The sequence below is a fragment of the Equus asinus genome, chromosome 12 (assembly GCF_041296235.1).
Source record: "Equus asinus isolate D_3611 breed Donkey chromosome 12, EquAss-T2T_v2, whole genome shotgun sequence".
NCBI lineage: Eukaryota > Metazoa > Chordata > Mammalia > Perissodactyla > Equidae > Equus > Equus asinus.
The window spans coordinates 58,876,011-58,903,146 of record NC_091801.1 but is presented as its reverse complement, the minus strand read 5'-3'; the positions used below and the strand labels follow the sequence as shown (position 1 = coordinate 58,903,146).

General features: G+C 33.2%; 1 protein-coding gene across 5 annotated transcripts in view; it reads left to right on the top strand.

Moving 5' to 3' along the window:
• Positions 1 to 27,136, top strand: part of CSMD3 (CUB and Sushi multiple domains 3) — a 1,176,027-nt gene that overhangs the window by 1,038,213 nt on the left and 110,678 nt on the right. For all 5 annotated transcript variants that reach the window (XM_044781000.2, XM_014843283.3, XM_070481504.1 and 2 more), the window contains 4 exons: positions 15,189 to 15,307; positions 16,421 to 16,490; positions 21,508 to 21,624; positions 24,681 to 24,890. In XM_044781000.2, the coding sequence (XP_044636935.2) occupies positions 15,189 to 15,307; positions 16,421 to 16,490; positions 21,508 to 21,624; positions 24,681 to 24,890 (516 nt within the window). The remainder of the gene's footprint in view (positions 1 to 15,188; positions 15,308 to 16,420; positions 16,491 to 21,507; positions 21,625 to 24,680; positions 24,891 to 27,136) is intronic.

Genomic DNA, 27,136 nt, shown 5'->3' with positions numbered 1-27,136 from the left:
TGTAAATTAAACTTTATGATAGAAATGTATAGGAAAAAACATAGTATATATAGGGTTTGGTACTATCCATAGTTTCAGGCATCTACTGGGAGTCTTAGAACTTATCCCTCTCAGATAAACTGGTACTGTTGTACTATATTGAATAGATTTGGTGAGAGTGGGCATTTTTGCCTTGCTCTTTATATTAGATGAAAAACTTTCAGCTTTTTACTGTTGAATATAATGATAGCTGTGGGTTTTTCATATATGGCCTGTATTATTTTGAGGTACATTTCTTCTATATCTAATCTGTTGAGTTTTTATTATGAAAGGTGTTATATTTTGTCAAATGCTTTTTCTGCCTCTATTTAGATGATCATATGATTTTTATTCTTCATTCTGCTAGTGTGGAGTATCATGTTTGTTGATTTGTATATGTTGAACTATCCTTGCATTCCAGGGATAAATTTCACTTGTTGTGGGGTATAATCCTTTTAATGTTCTGTTTAATTTGATTTGCTAGTATTTTGCTGTGGATTTTTACACCTATATTCATCAGGCATATTGTACTATAGTATCTTTTTTTTCTTGTAGTATCTTTGGCTATGATATCAGGGTAATGCTGACTTCATAAAATGAATTTGGAACTATTCTCTCTTCTTCAGTATTTTGGAAGAGTTTGAGAAGGATCTATGTTAATTCTTTAAATGTTTGGTAGACTTCACCCATGAAGTCATCTGGTCTTGGGCTTTCCTTTGCTGGGTGATCTTTGGTTACTGAGTCAATCTCCTTACTCTTTATTGATCTATTCAGATTTTCTATTTCTTCATGATTCAGTCTTGGTAGGTTGTATGTTTCAAGGAATTTATCCATTTCCTCTAGGTTATCCAATTTGTTGTATAATTGTTCATTTTAGTCTTTTATAATTCTTTCTATTTTTATGGCATCAGTTGTAATGTCTCCTCTCTCATTACAAGTATTTCCCAATTGTGAAAAAAGTCCCGAGATTCTGTAGAAATTCCAAAACTGAAATTGGAGTAAGTGGCTTTTCTTGTTGACATAGGAAATATATATTCATCTATCAACTTCCTAGAAAACTTTAGACACAGAAAAGGCTTACGTTCCCTAGTTAAATACATATATGAGACAATGTGGGTTTTGCAACATAAAGTTTTCACAAATGTAATTGGGTGATTATTTGGGTAATTTTGAGTTTACTTGCCATCTCCCTGAAATGTAAGCTCCAGGAAGCTTACATTAATGGGATCTGCCATTAGTATAGGACTATGTCCATTTAGGATATCCCCTTTTGTCTCTCACACTAAGTCTAGTCCCTGAATCTTATTAGGCATTCAAAACACGTTTGTTGGCCGAATAAAAAATGAGTGACATAACACCTGGAAGTAGGAGATAACAGATATGTAATATTGACATATATCATTAACATCAGTATACCTACAGTGATGCTGGTGTTCACAAGGCATTTAGCACCTTGGTCTGTACACGTTTTGTAATTCTATTGGCTTCTGCTTCCTGAAGATATCCAACTAAGGATTATCTCAGTGTCACTTTGTTCGGGCCACTCAGTCCATCACTGTAACATTATTACCTACACTGGAAGTTCTGTTCAGAAAGAAACTACCTGTGGGAGAGAGTAGACACTGCAATGATAGGCATGTCCTAAATAAATTCTGGTTAATTGATTTTTGACATTTTTTTCGGTTTTATTTTGAAGTTCACTTTCTAGCTGTTGTTAACCTCAGATACAATAAATGTATCATTGTAATAGAAGACAAATCAGTGGAAGAAGCTTCATTTATTTATTTTATTCAACCAATAAATATTTTGAACGCCTACTGTGTGTCAGGCCATGTGCTCAACTTGGGAAATGCAAAGATAAATATGTCGCAATATCTTTCTTTGAGAAGATCACAGTCTAGTAGAAGAGACAGGGAGGTAAAGCAATAATACAGTGCTATGAATACAGGAATAGAGATATTTATGGTAGACTGCACAAAAGCGGTAAGTAATCAGCTCCATTTAGGAAGTTCAGGAAGTAGTTTAAACAGGACATGAACTTTGGCTGAGTCTTAACAAATAAACAGGAGTTTTATAGTTAGACAAGAAGGAGTGGATATTTTTAGCAGGAAAACTTCATGTTCAAACAAAGCTATGATATATGGCACGTTAGGAGAATTACAACTAGTTCAGTAGGTCTGGTGCGTGATTTTTGAGGCAGCACTGGGAACTAAGGCTGCTTATATAGGCAAGGCTACTCCTGAAGGGTATAGGATGTCATAATCAGAAATTTGACTTCACTAGAGATGATGCAGTTCAAAAGTAGCATCTGTTTGATAGTTATTTGTAATACCATTAAATTGTCATAATCACAAAGAAAATGAAGAAAAATTTTAAAAGCCTGTTGTATACAGTTTTTACATTTCTGAAATGTTTTGTTGAATGCCAAAAAGTCCTTTATTTGTTTAAGAGAAATAATATAAACTCATTAATATTTAATAGGATTATTTATGCAATTATCTATAATATTTTTCAAACTATTATTTTGGTTAGAAACTCTTAATTATGTTCAATAAATGAAAGAAATTGAGCAATATCCTAATCAACAAATAATAAGAGTTAATGATACACAATGGATTACCTCTTAGAACAAAGAATTGAGAGCCTGACTGCTCTTCCTAAAGGGAAACAATGACTAGTGGATTTAAATTTTAGATCTTGAAATTTCAGGTCTTGGAAACCAACATCTTTGAGAGAAAGGCATACTAGAAATATAATTTAAGCATCTTTATTCATGATCCTTAATTTAAAAAGTAAAGTTAAATACCTAACTCAGGAAAGTCAGATCAGAACTGTAGAGGGGTTGGAAGATGAATGAGATAAATCTCTGTCCTAATCAAGTGTAAACTTAGCTACGTCCAAAGTGGTTTTTCCCTATATTTGTGGTTATTTATCCAACTATGTTACAACCAGCTATTTTTATAAAATGAGCAATCAAGGAATGCTAATATTTTCTAAATTAGTTATCTGAATCAAACTCAAGAATGTGGGAAAAAACTTGCCCTTGGTAATGAATGACCATGAGAACAAATGATGTATCAGTGTATTTTATGAGTAGTTCCTTTACATAATTAGACCACCGTCTCTCCTAGCTGTCTAGAGGCTACTCCCAGGAAATGGCATTTAATTTGTTAGCTTTGAATTCACATAATCTAAAGTGAATGTTCACAAAATGATGCTCTGAGTTCAAACTGATCCCCAGATACTCCTTAAGTATTATTAGATCTCTGAGTTCTTCACGTAAGAGAAAGACAAACAAAAAACTAGGAACTGTATTTAGGCAATCTAAGGACAGTATTAACTGTATTTTTCAAAAACCACATGATGGAATCCAATAGAAGATGACACGATGATCACCAAATTTTTAAACATTGTGTTGAGGGGCCTAACTGAGACATGAAAATATTTGCTGGGTGCTCCCTTTTAATTGGAACAAAATTCCAAAAATCATCCCGGATTAAAGTACTACAAAAAGCCTGTAAAGTTACATTAAACCATTAATTTTTATCAAATCATAGCTTAATAGAAGAAGTTAAAATATTCTCCAGGTAAAAAAAAGACCTTTCTTTTTGGAGAAATTAAATAAATGCCTCACTAAATAGTTACACTTGGTAATATTGTCACTTAAAAATACTCCAGTTATAAGTCCTGTTTTTAAACAAGGTCAGTGAGTCTAAATTAAAATAAGAATTATAAACAGAAAAGTAGAGAAGTACAGAGAAAGAGACGAGAAAAAGAAACAGAGTAGGAAAAAGAGGGTCAAGTAGGACAGAGGAACAAATAAAGAGAGGAAAGAAAAGAGAAAATGATACATTGAGTGGACAGTGGTGAAATCAGTGCCAGAGCACGCCTATGTTCTTTTAATTAATTAAAAAGATTTTGGAATATTCTTCATGTTTTCAAATCTATTGTCTACTCAATAAGGACATTAACATAGTATTTGCAAAGAACTGAGTACACGCAAGAGAATGGGGGAGAATGAACAAGGAAGTTTACGTACAGCTTTACAGACTTAAAATGACTAATCCTTTCTGCTCTAGTCTTTAAGGACAAATTTATAAAACAAGCTATGGCAGCATTTTTGGGTGCTTTGTTAATAACAAATTTATTGACAAGCAGTTACAATGCGTTTGGTGGATCAAATGCTGCATAGAGCAGCTGTAGTTTGCTACAGTGTCCAGCAGGGCAAACTCGAAGGCGATCTGATCACTCAGTGTAGACTCCAGTACATTACTTCCAGAAACTCTGGAGAATGGACCCAGCACAGTGGCTTTTTTGTAAATAATCCATTTTGTTTGTGGAAAGGACACCTTAATTTCTCTCAGGTTTCAAAATGGTAAAATCTTTCCTTAATGGAGAAACATCTATTTTGTGGTAATGGAAGAATCTGTCCACTTGTGGAGGCAGGTTATATTAACTAAACATTAAAATTTCAAAGAACTTCTCTATGTATTTAGAAGCCCCCAAAATTACTGGGGTAAAAACACAGTAGCATCTGTCAGAGAAAACTGTTTTTTAATGCATATAAACAAGGAACATAAGAAAAATTTTTAAAAAATTAAGTTTTGATGCTATGAAAAGTGAAATGCCTAGGCAGTGGGTACTGGGAATAATAGTTGTGTGTGTGTGTGTGTGTGTGTATTATAAACAAGGGAGTTATATTAACTTTTGTCCATTGAGAAGACACCTGTTTCACTGCGCATCTTTGGTATTTCATTTGTGACTGTCTCTGAGATAAAAGTTCTGCCCACAGGGTAACATAAGGAAGGAATCACAACAGGGAAATAACAGTCTCAGAGTCAACACTACGAATACCAGCAACAGATGCAGAAGACATTAAAGTTTGCTATAAAAAGGACAGATGGCATGGTTTTTAAAAATTTTTTAACCAAGAAAGTAGACTCTTTCTATATTCCTAAAGGAATATTTTAAATAGTAAAAGTTTCAGGAAACATGGCAGGTGTTCTGTCTTGGGAAATGGAAATTTGGCTAAGATTTCTTTCAACAAGTATTTTCTGTGTCTGATTTTCCTACTCAGTCATGAGGTTTTCAGAAAAAAAAAAACTAGATTATCTGATGGCGCAGTTACTAGACAGATGTGCCTTGATTTTTATTTACTTAAAAGGTAAATGCTGACAAATAGGACAATTTTTAGCATATAGTGCTCTTTCCCTCCTTAAACTTGAAATCTTGACATTTTAACTTTGGAATGCCAGATTATTATTATTATTAATAATATGAAACAAATATGTTCCTTCTGCCCAATGTATCTTTTCCATGCCGTAGTCTCATTAGTATTTCTAGATGCCCATTTTGATCATTTCATATCATTGTTTTCGTTTTACCTACTAAAGAAAGTCAACAATTCATTTTCTCCCATAATTTTACATCTACATATTGCTTTAAAAGGGGAAACCTTGTGCAGTAATGGTATTTGCAAATATAAGAGTGCTCAAAGATCTCAGGACATAGTCTCTGAGGAAGGCAATGGTACATGTTGCCATAATGAATAGAGTTCTCTCTTCCCACACCTGAGAACACTCATGCAGCTAATAATTTTGCTGTAAATCCTGGGAAAACTCAGGTAGCCTGAAAAAGTCTTTCCAACCCATGCAATACTTGGAGTGCTGGTATGCATATCCAAAGGCATAAAAAATAGTCATAAAATAGTAAATGCCCAGAAATGTATCCATTTAACTCTAGCTTATAAATAACAAAATATTCAATTCAGTACAATATTTATTTTACTACTTTTCATCCTTGACCAATATGCTTAAGAGAGAGTACATTAGATCTTAATGAGTTTAGTTTTATAATCACTAGAAATGGTTTCCTACCTTGGGATAACTAGATAATTGATTATTTGAGAAAAATAGTGATTTTAAGATTGATTGTATTTTTACTTTAACAACTTTGTTATAACTAGTTTATGCACATCTCATAAGTTAAATTATTAATATTTGTCATTTCTACTTTCAGTGCCATTAACTCAGAACATATTACATACAAATATGTGTAATTGATCTTCATAAACACATTTCATTTCTTAACCATATCAGGCCATTACAGTTTTGTCATAGTTTGTTTCCTCTTTTCTTTTAATCAAAATTTATTTCATGGTCTTCTAACTGACTTTTCACCTCTTTGTGATGTTGATTTAGAGATATTTTTAGCCTAAGTTTCTGAATTCCAGAAACATTGTGTTTTTGTATTCCTAAACTGTCTCTAGTTATGTATTGAGCTAATAACACTGATCCTGGTCTCTGGGTTTTCTCCCAGTAAAGCCAATGACGTTTTAGCTATATATAGAAGCTTTTCGTCTAAGTCAATCACAAAATTCTTGGCACTTTAATATAAATCTTTACATATTTCCTTTATATTCCTAGAGTTTTTATGTGAAACCTATTGATCTTACACATACAGAAACATACTCTGATGACAACAGAAAAAGATATCCTTTGTCTAAAATGCAAACTGACCACCTCACTTCCAAGCTTAAAACCATTCAATAATAGTGTTAACATTTGATGAGAACTGACTATGTCTCTGGCACTAGTCTAAGTAGTAAGCCTGTATTGCTTTTTTTAAGCATCACAATATTCCTATGAAGTTGGAATTTTTGCATCCCATTTTATAGGTGAAGGAACTGAGGCAAGAAACCATCTCAGACTTTACGAAAAAGAGCAAGAAACTAGTAGAGCCAGGATGCACACAGAGGTTGTTCTTAATAACTGAATTTTCCCTCCATTATCTACAGAAGGAAAATACAATTCCCTGCATTGGTTAAGACTATAAGGCTGTTCACAATCTATATCCTGTCTCCCTTTTCAGCTTCATTTTTTGCTGCCTTTCTCAAAACACTCCCTCTCTTTTCGATAAAAGAAGGAAAAATCACTTGAAACTCCATTCATTTAACACGCCACTTTGTCTGCCAGAACATCACACTCACCTTCCCCCTCCTTATCATGAATTGGTAAAATCTATCATTTTTTAGTACTCACATAGGTTATTCCTTATGAAATAATTATTTAAACAAAGGACAACCTTCATTTATTTTGATTGTTCCACTAGAATAATGGTCTTTTAAAACAACCCCCCTCCTTCTCCACCAAGAGTTTCTTTAGAGCATAGTTGCTTATGTTGTCAATCAATCTTTGCATTTCCAGCATTTCATAAGATACAGAGTACACAGTAGGTGTTCAGTAATACTTATTTAATGAACAAATGGTACCTACATATCAGACTCTAACATTTTATCATTTAACTTAGCATTATTAGGTAGGCTAAGGTTTGATAAGGATCTAACACTGAATATTCAATTAGTTATTCAGAGTATTGCTAAGTTAAACATTAATTAGGGTAAACTTAAGTAAAGTAAGTAAATAAAAAGTTAAGGATCAAGGTAAATGTGAGCAAAGCCTGCACCACAACATCTTCCTAAACCATTGCTGCCCATCAGTGACCGTTAAGTCGGAGTTGTTCCTTCTAAAAAAACTTATCCACAGACATTCGTTACATGTTACCTAATAGGTATTTGACAGATATTTCTTTAGTAGATTAATTAATTAATTCCAAGTTACATTATATCAGAAAAAAAGTCTGCAGGCTTGCCATTGCATTTTTCTACAACTCTTCAAACTAGTAGACCAGATCATATTGAATTCGCCCTTGATTATCACCAACTTCAACATTATTCTCAGACTATTATCTTGTAATGATAAACGTTGAATGCCAAATGTTAATTCTAGAGTATTAAAAAACTCTCAAATATAGCATAAACATAGAAATAATAGTTATTTTTTATCCATTATTTAGAGAAAGATTTAAAATTGAGAACATGTTATATATTTAAAATAACAAGATCTTCACTATCACTGAATACAACCTCTTGTGCAAAGACGTATGATTTGATTCCTGGTCCTTTTTCACATAAGTGCAAATCCACTATTTTTTGTCTTCATTTTCAATAAATTTATACATGGGTTGTCTTTTCAAATTCATGAAGGAGTTTTTCCTTTAGCAAAATGTTGTTACTGGGAGTCTTAGCAGCAATTAAGCTTTCTTTCCCTCCCTGTCTCCCTCTCTCAATGCATTAAAGACTCATTAAAATCATTATGGAATACTAGGAAGTATTATATAAATAAGTAAATAAATATATATATGTAATCAGATCAGATATGAATGATATGATTAACAACATTTTCTACTCCAGATTGATTGCCTTGTGAACAGAATTGGAAAGAATAATTTTGGGTTATAAATAAATGTTAGAGATGTGCAGAACGGAGGTTTTAATGCTTTCAGCCAGGGTAACTAGCTAGAGTAATTTGACAGCAGACATAACTCTATGCAATTTTGATATGGATTTGTCCCTAGATTCATTTGTTTGGTTTTGGCTGCAACAGCAGGTTAATTGATCCAAGTTCCATTAAAAAATTTTGCCCAGAGAGCATCTTTGACTGCCAAGGACATAATTTTACAAAATTTATACTTATGGAGCTGCAAATGAGTCAATATTTTGTTTGCCTTGGCTAAGCAGGAGAGAATCCTTTGCAACATTTATACAAAAATTCTCTTTTTCTTTTTTGATTCCTACAAATAACCTATTGATTTTGTCACTTAAAAGGAACGAAAAATAATTCTTAAAGAAGACATTTTTAAATTACCTTTTAATTACTCAGATGTCATCTGTGTAAATAAAAAAAGGACTGTAAAATATGAGTTGCAAGGTTTTCAGATATTTCTATTCAATTTTTTTTTCTTTTTGAGGAAGATTAGCCCTGAGCTAACGTCTGCCACCAATCCTCCTCTTTTTGCTGGGGAAGGCTGGCCCTGAGCTAACATCCATGCCCATCTTCCTCTACTTTATACGTGGGACGCCTACCACAGCATAGCTTGCCAAGCGGTGCTGTGTCCACACCCAGGATCCAAACCAGCGAACCCTGGGCTGCCAAAGTGGAACGTGGGCACTTAACCGCTGCACCACTGGGCCAGCCCTTCTGTTCTGTTTTCTTTAGTGAACATAAAATAAATGGTTGCAAAAAAATAAGAGAGGCTGTCAATATATGACTTCTCCTGCTTGTCTGATTACCTTATCATGTTACTTTCTTCCTTGAAACAATCATATTCAACAGATGAGCTGGTCCAATGCAAATTTTTCTAGAAAAATAGAAGGAAGTATGTTCTTGTACCCCCCAATTCTCTGCTAGTACTAATTTATCTAATAGATAAGTGATTTTATTATGTCCAAAGTAATCCATGTTCATTATAAAATTTTTGAAAATACAAGGCAGGACATATAAGTCAGCAGTAATTTCATAATCAAGAATCATAACCACTGCTAATTTTTGGCATGTTTCCTTTTGGTCAGTTTTCTCTGTGGCTATATGCATATAGGAATTTTTCTCTTTCTTTTGAGGAAGATTAACCCTGAGCTGACATCTGCTGCCAGCCCTCCTCTTTTTGCTGAGGAAGACTGGCCCTAAGCTAACATCCGTGCCCATCTTCCTCTACTTTATACGTGGGACGCCTACCACAGCATGGCTTGCCAAGCAATGCCATGTCCCCACCCGGGATCTGAACTGGTGAACCCCAGGCCGCCGAAGCAGAACGTGCAAAATTAACCACTGTGCCACTGGGCCGGCCCCCGTATGCTAATTTTTAACTTACAAAGTTGCTATTACATAGTTTATAGAGTATTGTATCACATTTTTTAAGTTAAAACTCTTTCATAAGTATTTTCCTATCTCTATATATACTAGGTACAAACCTATCTTAAAAACTAGGTTTCTATGTTCTATGGCATCACCATGCCATAGTTTTATTTATCCTCCTCCCAGAGGAGGAAATCACCACTTCTGGCTATTAATAGTCGTCTGTGTATATGACCCTGAATGGGGTACTTAATAGAAAGAACAGAGAAATGAATGTATAAAAAATTTGGCCTTCACAATAAGAATGACTCTGAGAATGACCTTAATGGTGAAGACTAATAAATGAACTATTCAGGACTCCCAAGAAACTAAGATTGTACCAAAGGAAGGTGAAATGATATTGATAAGACATACATGTTTATATCATAATTCACTTTTTTTTCTATTCAGTAATTCCTGTAAAGGACTCTATGAAATCAGAGAAATTTAATGTGTAAGGCCCATTAATGGGTATTAAATGAGAAAAAAACAAATGTAAGACAGTTTCTATCTATTCTTGGATCTCAAAATCTGGTTGGGGAAGCAAGACATTAAGTTAGCCCTTGCAATTTTAAAAGTAGATCATAATTTAATTGTACCTTATCTTTCTTAAGTCCATAAATTCAAGATTACAAAAAATCAAGAAATATGAAACACGACATATGTTTGGAAACCAAACTAATTAAGCCAACGGGCATTGAATTCCAGTCCACAGACTCCCCTAATCTCTTTTAGGACTGTCTCAATTGGATTCCCAAATGACCAATTTACTCCTCCTCTTTACCGTCTTACTTTCTGATCTAATCGTAACTCTGTCATTACTGCTTTTATGTCGTTTTCTATCCTTAAATGTCACCTAATTTGGCATGATTTTTAGCTACTGTGACCACTGTGTCATCAAAGTATCTTCCATTTGCAGAAGTAGACATTTGTGTTTATTAAGAAATGATCAATATTGAGATTCACTTTCTTTTTTATACTGTTCACTCATTCATACAGCCCGCGATTTTGAGTGCTTCCTTAAGACGCTGTGCTCTAAACTGCCCTTAGAGCCTAGAGCTTCCATTCTCAGAGGGGAGATAAATATTGAACAAATTACAGTTACTTACTTATTATTAGTTTATGTTAAGTGCCACAAAGGAGATGTAGAGGGTGGTGCTATGAAAGCATGTATCAGAGGGAAATAGCATGGTGAATGAATGAATGAATTTCATTAACTATGAAATTAATATGTATGTATAATGATTTTGGAGTGGTGACTACTTCCTCTCATCCAGTCAAATATGTGTTAGATTAGCTTCAAAATGTGAGTTACAAAGAAATGGATAATAAACATTGGCTTTTATTGATGATAAAAAGGTTTTAATAATAATATGCTCACGTTTTGGCAAAACATGAGTATATTATATTTGCCACATGTTTTGGCAAAAAAAAATCAAACAATCTTCTAAACCTTTAGATGAATTATTTATGGTAAGCCTTCTATGTGTAGTATGTTTTATTCCTTTATGTTGAAAATTAGATTGTTAATGTAAAAATAATGAAAGTATTTTGAATTTTATCATTATCTCCCTTTCATAAATAACTGATTTCAAATGTTACATAGTACTTTTTAAATCTCAGTGAATTACGTGTTTTTCTCCTTTCTGATTACAGTATGTTTGGAAGACAAATCTTTCTTATAATTATATTTTTTAAATCTTATATATAATAAGTATGTCAAAATATATCTCGTGATACTCAGCCATAAAAAAGGACAAAGTCGTCCCATTCACAACAACATGGATAGACCTTGAGGGTATTATGTTGAGTGAAATAAGCCAGACAGAGAAAGATGAACTCTGTATGACTCCACTCATAGGTGGTAGTTAAAATATGGACAAAGAGAACTGATCGGTGGTTACCAGGGGAAAGGGGGGTGGGGGGAGGGCACTAGGGGTGAAGTGGTGTACCTACAACATGACTAATGATAACGTACAACTGTAATTTCACAAGGTTGTTAACTATCATAATCTTAATTAAAAAAAAAAAGTCCATTCTGTATGAAGGAAGAAAGAACCAAGTGATATGGATGAAATAGCAAATAGTTTTCAGTCATTTTGCTAAGAATGTTTTACAATTATAATTTTATTCTCAAAATAATTATTTTTATTTTTTATTTGGGGATTTTCTTTTTTTGTTCGTTTTACAGTAGAAGACATTTAGGCTGGGAGTTAAAAAGGAATTTAAGTGTAACCGCACAGCTATTTAATGGTTAGCCACCCCTGGTGGTCTGGTGGTCTAGTGGTTAATATTTGGCGCTCTCACTGCCCCAGCCCAGGTTCATGTCTCAGTCAGGGAACCACACCCATGCATCGGTCGGTTGTCAAACTGTGGCAGCTGTGTGTTGCTGAGATGCTGAAAGCTATGCCACCAGTATTTCAAAAACCAGTAGGGTCACCCATGGTGGACAGGTTTCAGCAGAGATTCCAGACTAGACAGACTAGGAAGAAGGACCTGGCCACCCAATTTTGAAAAAAATTTTCCATGAAAACCCCTGAATAGCAGCTGAGCACTGTCTGGTATAACTCCAGAAGGTGAGAGGATGGCGCCAAAAGACCAGGCAGGGTTCTGCTCTGCTGTACACAGGGTCACTAGCAGTCAGAATTGGCTCCATGGCACTAACAACAAATTTAATGGTTAGTGCCGTGAAATTTCAACAGAAATAGTTTATGGTGAGTTCCAAAGCACATTTCTCAACATCTACAGGTAAATCTTGTTCACTGAACATTCTTTTTTCTTCTTAATAAATCCCATTTTATTGCTTTTGAAGGTGATACAGTTGTAACCATATGCTTTGCCATTCTGTGTGCGCAAATGTACATTCTTTGTACATCAATTTTGGAAAGTTGTTTTCATTTTCATTTGTCTCAAGGTATTTTTTTTATTTTCTCTTTGATTTATTTGCTTACCTATTGGTTGTTTAGTAGCACGCTCTTTAGTATCGGTGTGTTTGTGTTTTTTCCAGTTTTCTTCTTGTAATTGATTTCTAGTTTCATACTGTTGTGGTTAGAAAAGATGCTTGTCATGACTTCAGTCTTCTTCAGCTTGTAGTGACTTGTTTTGTGGCCTAACATGTGATTTACCCTGGGGAATGTTCCATGTACGCTTGGAAAGAATGTCTATTCTGCAGTTTTTGGATGTAATGTTCTGTATTTATCTGTTAATACCATCTGGTTTAATGTGTCATTTAAAGTTAATGTTTCTTTATTGATTTTCTGTCTCAGTGATCTAGCCATTGATGTAAGTGGCTTATTAAACTTTCCTGCTATTACTCTATTACTGTCAATTTTTTCCTTGATGTATGTTAACATTTGCTTTGTATATTTAGCTGCTCCTAGATTGGTTGCACAAACATTTGCAATTGTTATATCTTCTTCTTGGATTGACTTCTTTAATATTATGTAATGTCCCTTTGTCTTTTGTTACTGTCTTTGTTTTAAAGTCTATTTTGTCTGATATGAGTGATGCTACCCCAGCTTCCTTCTCATTTTTGTTTGCGTGGAAAATCTTCTGTCCCTTCACATTCAGTTTGTGTATTTCTTTAGATCTAAAGTGAGTCTCTTGCAGGCAACGTATAGATGGGTCTTGTTTTTTATCCATTCAGCCACCCTGTATCCTTTTATTGAAGTGTTTAGTCTATTTACATTTAAGGTAATTATTGATAGGTATGTATTTATTACCATTTTGTTAATTGTTTTCTGATTGTTTTTGTAGTTCTTCTCTGTTCCCTTTTTTCTTCTCTTTGTTTCTTACTTTGTGATTTGATGACTTTTTTAGTATTATATTTGGTTTCTTTCTCTTACTTTTTGTATATCTATTGTAGGTTTTTGGTTTGTGGTTACTATGAGGTTCTTATGTATCAACTTATATATATAGCAGTCTATTTTAAGGTGATAGTTGCTTAAGTTTGAATGCATTCTAAAAGCACTACATTTTTAATCCCCCCTTCATGTTTTATGTTTATGGCATGGTATTTTACATCTTTTATTTTGTATATCCCTTATCTACTTATTGTAGTTATACTTGATTTAACTAGTTTTGTCTTTGGACCTTCATGTTAGCTTTTAAAGTTATTGATCTACTAATTGTATTATATATTTGCCTTTACCAGTTACATTTTTTTCTTTCATATATTTTCTTATTCCTAGGTGTGACCTGTTCTTTTTCACTTAGAGAAGACCTTTTAATATATTTTGTGAGGCCGCTTTAGTGGTGATAACTCCTTTAGTTTTTGCTTGTGTGGAAAGTTTTTTATCTCTCCTTCTATTTTAAATGATAACTTCGCTGGGTAGAGTATTCTTGGTTGTAAGTTTTTCCTTTTCAGCACTTTAATTTTATATCCTGCTATTCCCTTCTGCCCTGCAAAGTTTCTGCTGAAAAATCAGCTGATAGTCTTATACAGGGGTTCCCTTATATGTGACTAGATGTTTTTTCTCTTGTTGCTTTTAAGATTCTCTTTTTATCTTTCACTTTTACCATTACTTATAATATGTCTTGGTGTGGATCTCTTTGGGTTCATCTTGTTTGGTATTCTCTGTGCTTCCAGGACCTGGATATCTGTTTCCTTCTCCAAGGTGGGGAAGTTTTCAGCCATTATTTCTTCAAATCAATTTTCTGCCCCTTCCTCTCCCTCATCTCTTTCTGGGACACCACAATGCAAATGTTAGTAAACTTGATATTGTCCCAGAGTTCCCTTAAATTGTCCTCATTTTTAAAAATTCTTTCTTCTTTTTGCTTTTCTGATTGGTTGACTTCCACTATTTTGTCTTCCAGATTGCTAATTTGTTCCTCCATATAATCTAATCTGCTGTTGATTCTCTGTACTGTATTTTTTTCATTTCAGTGATTGTATTCTTCAGCTCTAAGTGGTTCTTTCTTATACTTTCTGACTCTTTGTTGAAGTTCTCATTTTGTGCCGCCATTCTTCTCCTGTGTTCCAGTGATCATTTTTATGACCATTTCTTTGAACTCTTTATTGGATAGATTACTTATCTGTTTCATTAGGGGTTTTATTCTGGAGTTTTATCTTGCTCTTTCCTTTAGAACATATTCCCTTGTCTCTTCATTTTGTCTGACTCTCTGTGTTTGTTTCTATGAGTCAACCCATACAGCTACCTTTCCCATTCCTGAGGAAGTAACTTTGTATAGGAGCGTCTCCTGTGTAAGCTAAGTGTGCCAGGTGACTTTGGTAGACTGCTGGAACTGGATCAGTCACAGTCCAGGGGTTCTCAGGGCTCTCTGCACTGTCGCCACCCTGTTGATCACAGAACATTCTTAATGTTTCAATTAAAATCTAGTTTTAATGACAAAGGTGTTCAACTTTGGTAATTTAATATGCATGATTTAAGCATTCATTGTTTGAAAGTTACTTATATTATTATCATTTCATATTATTAGCAATTGGCTTGGATTCCTGTCCTGAACCACAGACTCCTAGCAGTGGAATTAAAATTGGAGACAGATATATGGTTGGTGATGTGATATCCTTTCAGTGTGATCAAGGCTATTCTCTTCAGGTAAGTCTATTTTAAAATTATGGTTTCAATTTTCATTGCCCTTTCAGAATATGTTAACGACTGATGGTTGACAATCCACAACTTTAAAACAATATTGATCTCAGGCTGCATAGTTTAGCTTTAAGTGAGAGGTTATTCAATTTGTCAAGAAAATACGTGCATGAGAGAAGTTGCTGGAATGGACTAAATTTTTTTGTTTGCAAGCAACCAAAAATGATTTTTGAACCAAAATTAATCTTTGCTTCACTTTTTTCTCTGTTCACTTAGGATATGACAATTGAACTTCTGGATCTTTAGAATTTGAAAACATAAGTGAAGTACTACTTAAAGCATTAAATGAAACTTCCTTGCAAATAACTTCCCCTAATTACCGAAAATCAGCTACCAGTGTATTTTGCTAAAAAAGTGAATTTGCAATATGTATTCTGATTTTATGTATTTATATTGATCTTCTTTTGTAGGTTTTCTGGAAGGTCTCAAAATTATGGTCTCATAAAAATCTCCCTAAATGATAGACCCATTAAGAAACTGAGAAAAAAATTGAGGCAGAAAGTATTTCACATGTTAAGTAAACAAATTCCCTTAGGAAGAAAAATTAAAAATTAATAATTTATAGTCTTTAAAGTTGTATCACAAATTATTAGTCTCGGAAGTTCAGTCAAATCTTTCTGGACTTTATATTTCAATTGAAAATTTAATATACCTTAACTGACTTGTTTTCATATTTTTATGAAAGAATTTTATAATTGTTCTTTAACATATTTAATCTTGAATATTACAGCAATTTATCATAAAGAACTATGTTTATGACCATTTCATTTGTATAATCATTGCAGTATTTTAGTAGAACATATTTTGGTAGAAAAATGCTAAAACCACAATTCTAATGTGATATGGAGTCTTAAGTTTTCTACTGGGACCTTGTGATTTCTTACGTTTTACCACAAATGTTTATAATTACCTTTTCTATTTTGTCATACTAAGATATCCAGTAGAAATAAAAAAAAATCTATAAATTACAATATATATTTACGCTTGTCTTCTTAATAATCATTCATTATGCTTTTAGACTTTTTCAAATGTCTCCTGAGCTGCACTGTCTTGTTTATATAGGGTCATTCTCACATTACCTGTATGCCTGGACCTGTAAGAAGATGGAATTACCCAATCCCAATTTGTTTAGGTAGGTTAAAGAAATATAAATCATTTATAAGCTTTATCAGAGTTTAAAGATACACCCTGTATATGATGTTGTTCAAACATATAGTTTGCCTTTTGTCAGCTTTTATGGAAATGATATTTTGAGATAAATGTTTCACATCATTTCTTTTATTTTTAAGTTTAAATTTTTACAATTTTTTTACCCCAAACTTTAATATGAATGGATGACTTAAAACTGTAGAAATTGAGAAAAGATACTAGGTTTTTTGATCCCCAGAGAGGTTTCTCAGTATGATATGATAGAAATACCCATAGTCATAAAAATAAGTATATATTCTATTGCTTACTATTGAGTCAGAATAGGAAAAGAATCTGGAGTCTACCAGAGGGAGCATGACACACCATGAGTTGTCTTCAGTGGTGACAGGCAATCGAGATATGGAGTATATTGAAAGGGCACTGCAGGCTTTGAAAGTATGGGCCCAAGTTTTTGCCCTAACTTAGTATTGCTTCTAGTTATTTCTATCTACCCTTTAATTTTTTTCTCTTCCTCATTTCTGGCATCTGTTTGCAACCATTAATATACTGCGCTCTACAGAGTATGGAAAAAAAATGTGAGGGATGATGATCCCTATCTTTAAAAGATTTGTTTACCATTTAGAGTGGTAGAAATAAAAGAAATGAAATAAGAGAGTAATTTAGTGTTTGATTATACCATTGACTACATGATGGAATTTCAGACAGATGAGACTGGTGACTGAAGTCGTTGAGAAACATAGTTAGCCCATAAAATTTACACAGAATTTTGGATGATAAGTTTAGTTAAGATAGATAAATAAAGAAGACTTTTCTGAGTAAGAAAAAGGGCAAAGCAAAAGAATTGGCATGATTTGTATGACCTACCTCTGTAAAATGACCAAACCTGTATAATATTTGTTTGCTTGGGCTGCCGTAACAGAACAGCTCAGACTGGATGGCTTAGATAACAGAAATTTATTTTCTCACAGTTCTAGGACCTAGAAGTCCAAAATCAAGGTGCTGGCAGGGTTGCTTTCTTTTGAGGCCTCTCTCCTTGTCTTGTAGATGGCCGTCTTCTCCCTGCGTTTTCACATGGTCCTTTCTCTGTGAGCAAGCACTACTGATATCCCTTATTCTTCTTATAAAGACATCAGAACTATTCGATTAGGGCTCCACCCTTATGACTTCATTTAACCTTAAGTACCTCCTTAAAGGCCATATCTCCAAATACAGTCACATTGAGGATTAGAGTTTTAACATACAAATATTGGGGGGGACACAATTCAGCCTGTAAGGCCTATGTGCCATGTACACAATTCTCACTGGAGAGTCCTGGAAAATAAGCGTAAGGATGTGTTTAATTGGCAAATGATATTGAAAGCTTTCAGACTTGAGATTGGATGATATTTTTTAAAGGACATATTTCTTTAGGTAGTATAAATAACTTATAAATGCATGTAATGCCAATTATAAAATTATATATATAGACAGATAGGTAGATATAATGCCTATTATATCTTATATATAAAACATATATATATGAGTAAAAACATATATATATTTTACATACACATATAAGTAAAAACAATATATATATAAGTAAAAACATATATATATAGGTAATGCCAATTTTACGAGCATGTTATGTGTGTGGGGTGTGTAAGTGTATGTATATCCAATTGAGTATAAAAAATTGGTGATATAAAAGAGTACAATGAACGAAACAAATAGCACATATATTCTGCTGGTACGAGAGCAGAGAATTTAGGTCTTCTGTTCATTATCATATCCCCAGTGCCTAGAACAGTTCTCATCTTAAGTAAGCTTCCAATAAATATTGTGTAATGAACAAATTAATATAAAGTTTTGGAATACCACAGTAAGTATTTTTTAAATAATGTTTTCTTTGTTGACATTGACTTAGAATAATTTCCCATACCATAACATGTTTTCAAAATTTTGATTTTTAAAATGGCTTCCTGGCATTACATAGTCTAATTTGTGTCATTATCCTCTTTTTGTTACAGTTTAGTTTTTTTGTCTTTTTGATATACATTTATAGGTCTTTTTAACATGGCTTCATGTACACTTCTAATTGTTTACCTAGGATTTTTCCTAAGTAAATTAATTATGTCATTGTATGTAACTGTTTAAATTTAAATACCATCTCAGTATTATATTACAATTTCCATCTTGCTATATTGCTCGCACCAATTATTACTCTTAAGAAACTGCTAACTTTTTAGGTAAAGTAATGATTTTGATTAAATCTGTATTTCCATTGTACATTGTTAACAAGGGAAATATTAGATGGAAGTATTTTAATAAAATTAAATTAGAAAGTTTAAATTTTATTATATAGCATGAATTGGCATGCAACTGTATGGAATATTTACCAGATTTTGATGTCCAATATATCTGTATTCAAATTTCAGCTAAGGTATGGTAGCTGTGTATGGCAAGTGTATAACTCTTTGAGTTTTGTTTGCTTACCTGTTAAATGGGATAATAATGTCTGCCTTACAGGCCTATTGTGAGAATTAAATGAAAGAATGTGTTTAAAGTATTTCAGCCTGGGACAGACAAGGCATTCAGAGTGGTAGATAATGCAGTGAAATATAGGCAATAACTTAAGAGTCCAATAGTGGAGGATAGAATTTAAAAAAAAAAGGAAGTGAAAATTGTAATGGAATATTTAGTGACATGGACAAAGTTTACAATATATAGTTAAGTATAAAAGGCTTAAAAAGATTCATACTATGATCCTACTTTCATTATATACATACACATATAAACACACGTGCATACATACATATTTTTTGGCAGAGAAAAAAAGGAATATAAAGATAAACAGGTTGTCTATGGGTAGTGGAATTAGAGGGCATTTTTCTTTATTTTCTACTCATTTTTTTGTATTTTATAGATTTTGGACAAGAACCTTGTACTATATTTTATACACAAAGTATCTGAAGTGACATAATGGTCATATTATAGGGAGAAACCGAAGTCAGGATCCTGACTCAGAGAACGTCTTAAAATTCTAGTCATCAGGTAACAAGGTTATAGCCTTGTGAACTGGAAAATAAACAGTCTGCTGGATATTTTGGTGGAAAGAAGAGAAAGTCACTTGAGAATTTGTGTCGTAGAGACCAATCAGAAAGAGGAATTAAAGATGATTTTATCTTGGAGGACTATAATATGGTTGTGTCCTTAACAAAAAGTATGTGGTGGAGCACAAAAGAGACTACACAAAGACCCTGGTAAAACACACAGAATTGTCACTAAAGGCCTAGGAGTGTGTGAGATTGCAGAGCACTGAGAAAATCGACATGAGTGTGAGCTGAAGGCAGGTGCATTTTTAGGATCTTCTTCGTATGTCTTTCATGGTTTGTCATTCTTTTTTTTCTCCTATTATCGTTTACTCTTTATCCTTTTTCCTGTGATTTTGGGATTTATACTCTGGAAAGGTGGGCAATGCAGACGACAGGATTGTCAGATCATACCAAAAGAGATGGAAAGTAGCAGAAGGAGAAGGACAATGAGCAGCTCAAAGACTTGAGATTGTGAAAGCAAGAAAGCAAAAGACAGTCCTCCTGTTCTTTTACTCAAACTTCAGAATAAAGCAAAACAAACCTACAATTGCAGTCTCGCCATAAACTTTCAAAATATTTTTGATTAGCCAAAATATTTTATCTCCCACTCGTTAATTATCAGGTTATGTGATGAATGTATGTGGATAATCAAATTTTAGAAAAATGAATTGGTGGACATTAATGGCATACATGTGTTGAAAATTGCTCTAGTTTAAGGATGGATGACCTGAGATTTCAGAAGGATGGAAAATGTCAGGTGTAAATTTAGATCTCAAGTGTAATCACAAGTTTGAAAGAAAGGTTTATATGAATGAAGATTGAGTACACGATGATATACATATAATTATATATACCTATTTCCGTAGTAAAATCTGCTTGATACATAATTTATTCAGTTCACATAGTTAAAGATAGCTGTCAAACTGGTTATTGATATCATATAGGACATTGATAAAATTTCTACCTAATTTGCATTTATGATATATAACCTGAGGTTTGAGTATCTCTCTGTTGTTATTCTTAACGAGAAATAAATGAGCGAAATTTCAGGTAGATGTTCTATAGGATAGCTTTCTAACTCGATGTGCAGTCACGAAATTTGATTCTTCAAACCACAGTTAACAGATGCAATTGCTCTTTTAATCCATGTTAAATAATTTTCTATAATCATGTTAAACTTAAAACTTGGGTAATTATCTGTTCTTATACTTTTTACTTAGCTTAGCAATAGTAAATCAGTATGATAGGGATTCAAAAACCAGTACCTTTATAAATTATGCCTCAATTCTCAAACTAGGGTACATGTTTTTACTTGTATTGTACTTCCCTATTCTTTGTCTAAATTCTTTTAGGACACAGTGAGGCCATATCCCATGTGTGATATTGTGAATCCCTCACATATTACCAATAGAAACCAATATTTTTCTTAAAATTCTATCTTTAGCCTCCTCAGAAAAAGAAGAAAACGAGGGAAATTTGTGTAAATGGTTCCCTCTTGAATATAGTACTTAGCACAGATGTTGTTGGCTTAATTTTATTCTGAATTATATCGTCTTTGGAATGAATCAAAACATTACTAGAAGTACTTAAGGATGAAAAACAAAATGCTCGCTGTGGAAAAGGACATGTGCTCCTTGTTTGATTGTATTCATTGCACGTGAGCTACTCCTTGCTGTGCAATAATTGATTTAGCTTGCATTTATTGTTGAGGAAGGAAATATGTTGTCTTTTTATGCTATTTTAGAAAGTGATTGTCAATTGATTATGTTTGATTACTAGTGTGTGGTAAATAAGAGTTGACAATATTCAAATTTATATCAAACAGTTTTAACTCAGAGAGTTGATTAAGACTTGAAATAATATCAATCTGTTTTTAATACAGTAAAGTATTCCACTACTCGGGCTTACGTGGAACCTGTTATCTTGCAGCTCAGTGTGGTGGTGCTATGTCAGATTTCAGTGGTGTGATCCTCAGCCCTGGATTTCCTGGAAACTACCCCAGCAGCTTAGATTGCACGTGGACAATAAAGCTGCCCGTAGGTTTTGGTATGTACATTAAAAACACGCGAAAAAGTTTTCAATATCATTAATGCATCCTTAAAAGAAATCCATGTCTAATAAGAACTTATAAAGTATTCACAAATTGGAGTTTACTTTGGGGGGACATACAGTTATGTAAATTGAGAAGTGAAATTTAGGTAATTGTTACTTAAGTCAAATATATTTCACCTGGATAATTAGAGGAATTATCACTTGGATAATTACAGGAATATGGGCATTTTCTAATTTCAGAGATAGATAGGTGATAGATAAATAACTTTATGATATTTTCTAATTTATATGTATAGATATAGCTTGAGTTAGATGTACGTGGCAATGATAAATTCAATATGATTTTCCTGTATAATTGTTTTTGTAACTGTTTTCTTATTGTTGTAACCAAGTAATACTTAGATAAATTATTTTCTGGTTATCTGTTGAATTCACCCAATATTCATTTTAAATAAATAAGATTTTACGTTTGAAAAGTAGTAAAAGTAGGCTTAAATACTCACATAGATGTAATACCTTTCTAGTTCTAATAAAACAATTCCCAGTGTTTTGGATATATTGCATTATATATATTGCATTTAATGATTTTTTCTCACATCACTAATATATTCTCTTGTAGCTTCTTCATATCCTATGAGTCTATAAATGCATAAAGAGAAGTGCTAGATTGAGGATAGACTTGTTCACTAAATCACAGAAGACTTGGATGAGTAGATACTCCTCAAAGCACAAACCTGATAGATTTAGAGCCGTTAAGAAATTCTGTACTATCTCACTTATTGAGGATTGAATTTAGGTACCTCATTACCCAGAAGCATCTATAGCCTCAGAATACAAATTCATATTTAAATGTTTTACATAAATTTACAGAAAACATAGTTTTGATAATTCTTTACTGAATACATATTTACTCCAGGTAATGTTGCTAAGTGCTGGGGATGAAATGCATAGTAAAACAGACTTTGTACCTTTCCCCAGATGAGTTACAGGTACAATGAGGAGACAAGTAGTCAAATATGCTATTACAATAAAGTATAATGAAGAGTACAGGATTGTACTTACTACAGACATCTAGCCTAGTCCAGGAAATATAGAAAATCTTGCCAGAGGAAGTGATGCCTGGACTGTGGCTTTAAAGAAAGTAAGAATCAGCCCAAAAAAGAAGGTCAGTGTGTGGGGAATGGGAAAGAAATTCTACGTAAACAGAGTGATGCGGAAAGATGCAGATGAGAAAGCTAAAGAAATGTAACAAGAAATTTAACAAGTGTGAACAGTATGTGACTGGCCTGAGGTTTTGGGAGAACAGGAAGCCACTGTAAGAAAGACACTGGGGGATCTTCTAATGAGGATTATTCTGGCTGTAGTGTGGAGACACCCTTAGTTTGAAGTTGTAGTCCAATTTTATGTCCATTGCTTGAAAGAGAATAACCAGTATGGTTATTCTTATGTGTCTTTTACTGGCCACTTAAGAGGGCTTACCTCGTGTTGCTTATGGGGCTAAACGAATTATTTTAAAATAAATTACTAAACATGTTTTCAATAGTGTCATTATATCTTCCTCAACTTACTTCTTGCTAATGCTATCCTGATTTTAAAAATCAAGTTCATTAAAAATTAAAAAGAATACACATCTCTGTTTTAGAAATGAAAACATAAAAGATTTTCTGATTTGATTACATTTAAATAACCCCACTGTTATCTTTGAGTTTTGGTTAAATCAAATATTAGTTATAATAAATTTGAACAAGTAATTTGTAACTTTTGAGATAAAATTCAATCATATCAACAGTTAAAAAAGTATTTTCTCATGTCCATGAAACAATTATTGACAAGATAATTTGTGAAAAGAGGGCTCAGGAGAAAATTTTAGAAAAAAATATCCACATCTTGGAGCCTCACATATTAAGGCAGCATGTTGAAAGTTCAAGAAGTTTGTGTGATTGTACAGAAAATTGTTTAATATTTTAAAGCATATTTTCAATATTTCCCAAATTTGTTTGTCCATGGAACTCTTTTTCCATGTAACTCTTTTTTCATGAACAAAATGTTACTTGAGAACCCCATGTAGTTATTAAGAGCAAAAGTTTAGGAGCCAGAGTGTCTGAGTTTGAAATTCAGCTCTTTTAGGTCATTGTGTAAACTTTGCATATTGTTCAGCTTCTCTGTGCCTCAATTTCCTCATTCTCATGAGTAACTGTGAGCGTTAAATAAGCGTATATAAATACTTAAAACAATCCCTGGAGAAAAGAAAATGCTGAATAAATGTCAAATTTTGTTATTAGCAATTTGGAGAATGGTGGTTGTAAGAAAAACATCAAATTCACTAAACTTAAATATTAATTGCTTAGACAAACATACCTCAATGAGGCTTTTATTTTAATTTTCCATCCCAGAGACATTTCACTAAGTTGTATTTTAGTAATATTTATGTTGAGACTGTATTGCAATATAACAGCATATAATAATGATTACTAGATTTTATTGAGACTATTATATAAAATTTAGCATTATCTTCTGTCAAGCAAAATTCTAAAAGGGCACGCTGGTAAATTACATGCCTCTAAATAATATTTTCGAGAAGTTGGTTTATCTCCTGTAGTCGAATGACTAATTTCTAGTGCAATTGTGGAATCTGGTCATGTTAATATATAAAAACTTTGTAATCATATTTTGACCTCAAATTGGCCTTATACAAAATACAAATAACTGAGTGTCTTTTTTTCTTTGAAAATTGGTTGATACAATTTTAAATGGTATTAAAGAGCAAGAAAGCCGCTTAATTAGTTTTGCTATAGTGCCATTGTAGTAAAATGAGAGGTTTTCCCATATGACAAATAGTGGGCATTTGAGAGCAATATTCTGTTACTTTGAACTCTAGCAAAACTAATTGTCCTGGGCAGACAGCAAACCCATGGCCCAGACCTTGAGGGTATGCCTCTTGAACTAAGTGGAAACATATCTAAGTACTTTCATGTGAGCCTGTGTGTTTGTGTGTGTATTAAATTTGGTAAAAAAAATAAAGTAGTATTATATTTGTTTTTATCCTTTAGGTGTACATCTCCAGTTTGTAAATTTTTCTACAGAAACCATACACGATTATTTGGAAGTAAGAAGTGGATCCTCAGAAACTAGTACTGTTATTGGCCGACTTAGTGGTCCTCAAATACCATCTTCCTTATTTAGCACGACCCATGAAACCAGCTTGTATTTTCACAGTGACTATTCACAAAACAAACAAGGGTTCCACATTGTATACCAAGGTGAGAGGAATAATAAGAAGTGAAATCTTATTTAGCCCCAAACTAGCTATTAGCAATCTAACTAACTCTAAGTTTTTTCTATTTTCTGTTTTAGTCAGAAAAAGGAACCTAAACCAAAGCAAGCTTCAACTAGGAAGACTTTTTTAATAATGCAACTTTCAGGCCACTATGTAGGAGGAATGGTGTCTTTCGGAGGCCTTAGAAAATCCTAGCCATGAAATAAGGATTGAGTTAGTCGTTTTTTGTTTTGTTTTTTTTTTTTTTACCTAATTAAGAAGCTGGAGGAGTTGAAAGAGTTTGTTTTTTGTTTTTTTGTTTTTTTTAAAAGATTGGCACCTGGGCTAACAACTGTTGCCAATCTTTTTTTTTCTCTGCTCTATCTCCCCACACCCACCCTGCACACAGCTGTACATCTTAGTTGCAGGTCCTTCTAGCTGTGGGATGTGGGATGCCATCTCAACGTGGCCTGACGAGCAGTGCCATGTCCGCGCCCAGGATCCAAACCCTGGGCCACCTCAGCGGAGCCCGCGACCTTAACCACTCGGCCATGAAGCCGGCCCCATGAGTTAGTCTTAATACACAATCAAATCAAGCAAGTCAAGGCAAAGCAGTTAAGCAAGGCAAACTGGATATCAGACGTTTATCTTTGCTCTTACGTCAAAAAGAGTGTATTAAAAAGATATTTTGTAGGACTCATGTATTATATGTAAAGTCATTTTTCTTTTTACTTTATAATGATAGAATAATATGACGTTCCTTAATTCCATTCTACTGTCAGGAGAATATGAAATAAATACTTGGACAATCATATATATTAGGTTTATTTTTAATATAAAACTGCTACATGACCTTGAGCAGGACTGTGATCCCTTTTGAATAAAGAGTTTGGACTCAGCTAGGCCTAGGCTCAAATGTTGGCTCTCCCTGTTCAATCTGAAGTGGGCTACCGCTTGACTCCATTGCTTCATTTGCGTGATGGAGTTAGTAATAGTACCTCCCAGATAAGTTGTTTGAACTTCATATGATAAAATGAATATAAAATGAAAATAAAATTAATGTAAATGAATAATGTATTTCATTATTTAGGGCATTTTAGCTATTTTTATTACATTATTTCATATCTTAAAAGTCTATTGAAAATTATAATATTTTACACAAACAATGTAGTTGCACTAACTGCAGTTTTTAATCAAAATGAGCTTAAAACTTAGTTACATCTCTGCCCTAATTATGAAAGGATTTCATGAGTATGTGGTATTTCGTGTGTGAATTCCGGGAGACGAGAGATCTTTGTGTTGTTCGTTGATGTACCTCAAGTGCCTAGAAGAGTAAAAGCACAATAAATATTTGCTGAATAAAAGTATATACTCAAAAGGAAATTGGAAAGTAATTAAAATAGACATTGTAACATCCAACTACATGGGTGTAAAATAATTACAATTTGTATTATGCATGCATACATAACTTAAGAGCATCACACATCATCCTTTACGTAAAATAGGAGTCATTTCTGCCAGCTCTAGGTACAGAATTAACCATGCTCCTGAGGAATTTAATTCTTTCAAAAACAATCGGGCAGTTGGTTGAGTTTCTGTTTTGGTGCTAGAAGATGGAGCTGTATTTGTGGTCATCTCTAGCCTTATGCCAAGCACTTTGCTATCTACCTTAAACCTGGCTCTATCTTCTTTCTCCCTGCCCCTGTTTTTCCTCTCCCTCTCAAAATAATGTTTTTATTTGAATGATAGAAAACTGTAATTTGAATTTTACTGCATTTTTAAGTGAACATACCTTTGAAAAAAGATTGCTTACCTAATAAAAGCATAAAAGATATAGAATTTGTTACTGTTATTGATAGAACATTAATATTGTTGACATGAGCTGTAATGTGTTACAATGATCACTATATATTACTTGTGAATTACGTTGAATTTTAAAACTACCTCTTATTTTACTGCGTTTATATCGTTGAGCAAATGTCATTTTTGAGAAATAGGTTAAGTTATACAGATTCACAGAATCAGTGTCATTTTTGGATGATTTTTATGATTAGACTTTAAGAACTTTCTGAATTTTTGAAAAAAGTGTAGGATACAATTAAGTGTATCCTTCTACTGAAGGACTTGGTTCCAAAATTAATGTTGTTACTGGCAACATTATTGGGTTTGTTAAGCCCTGTATTTTATATAATATTAGGATGGGAACTTTTCTTCTGAACATTTAAAATCTATTTCTCATACTTCCTCATT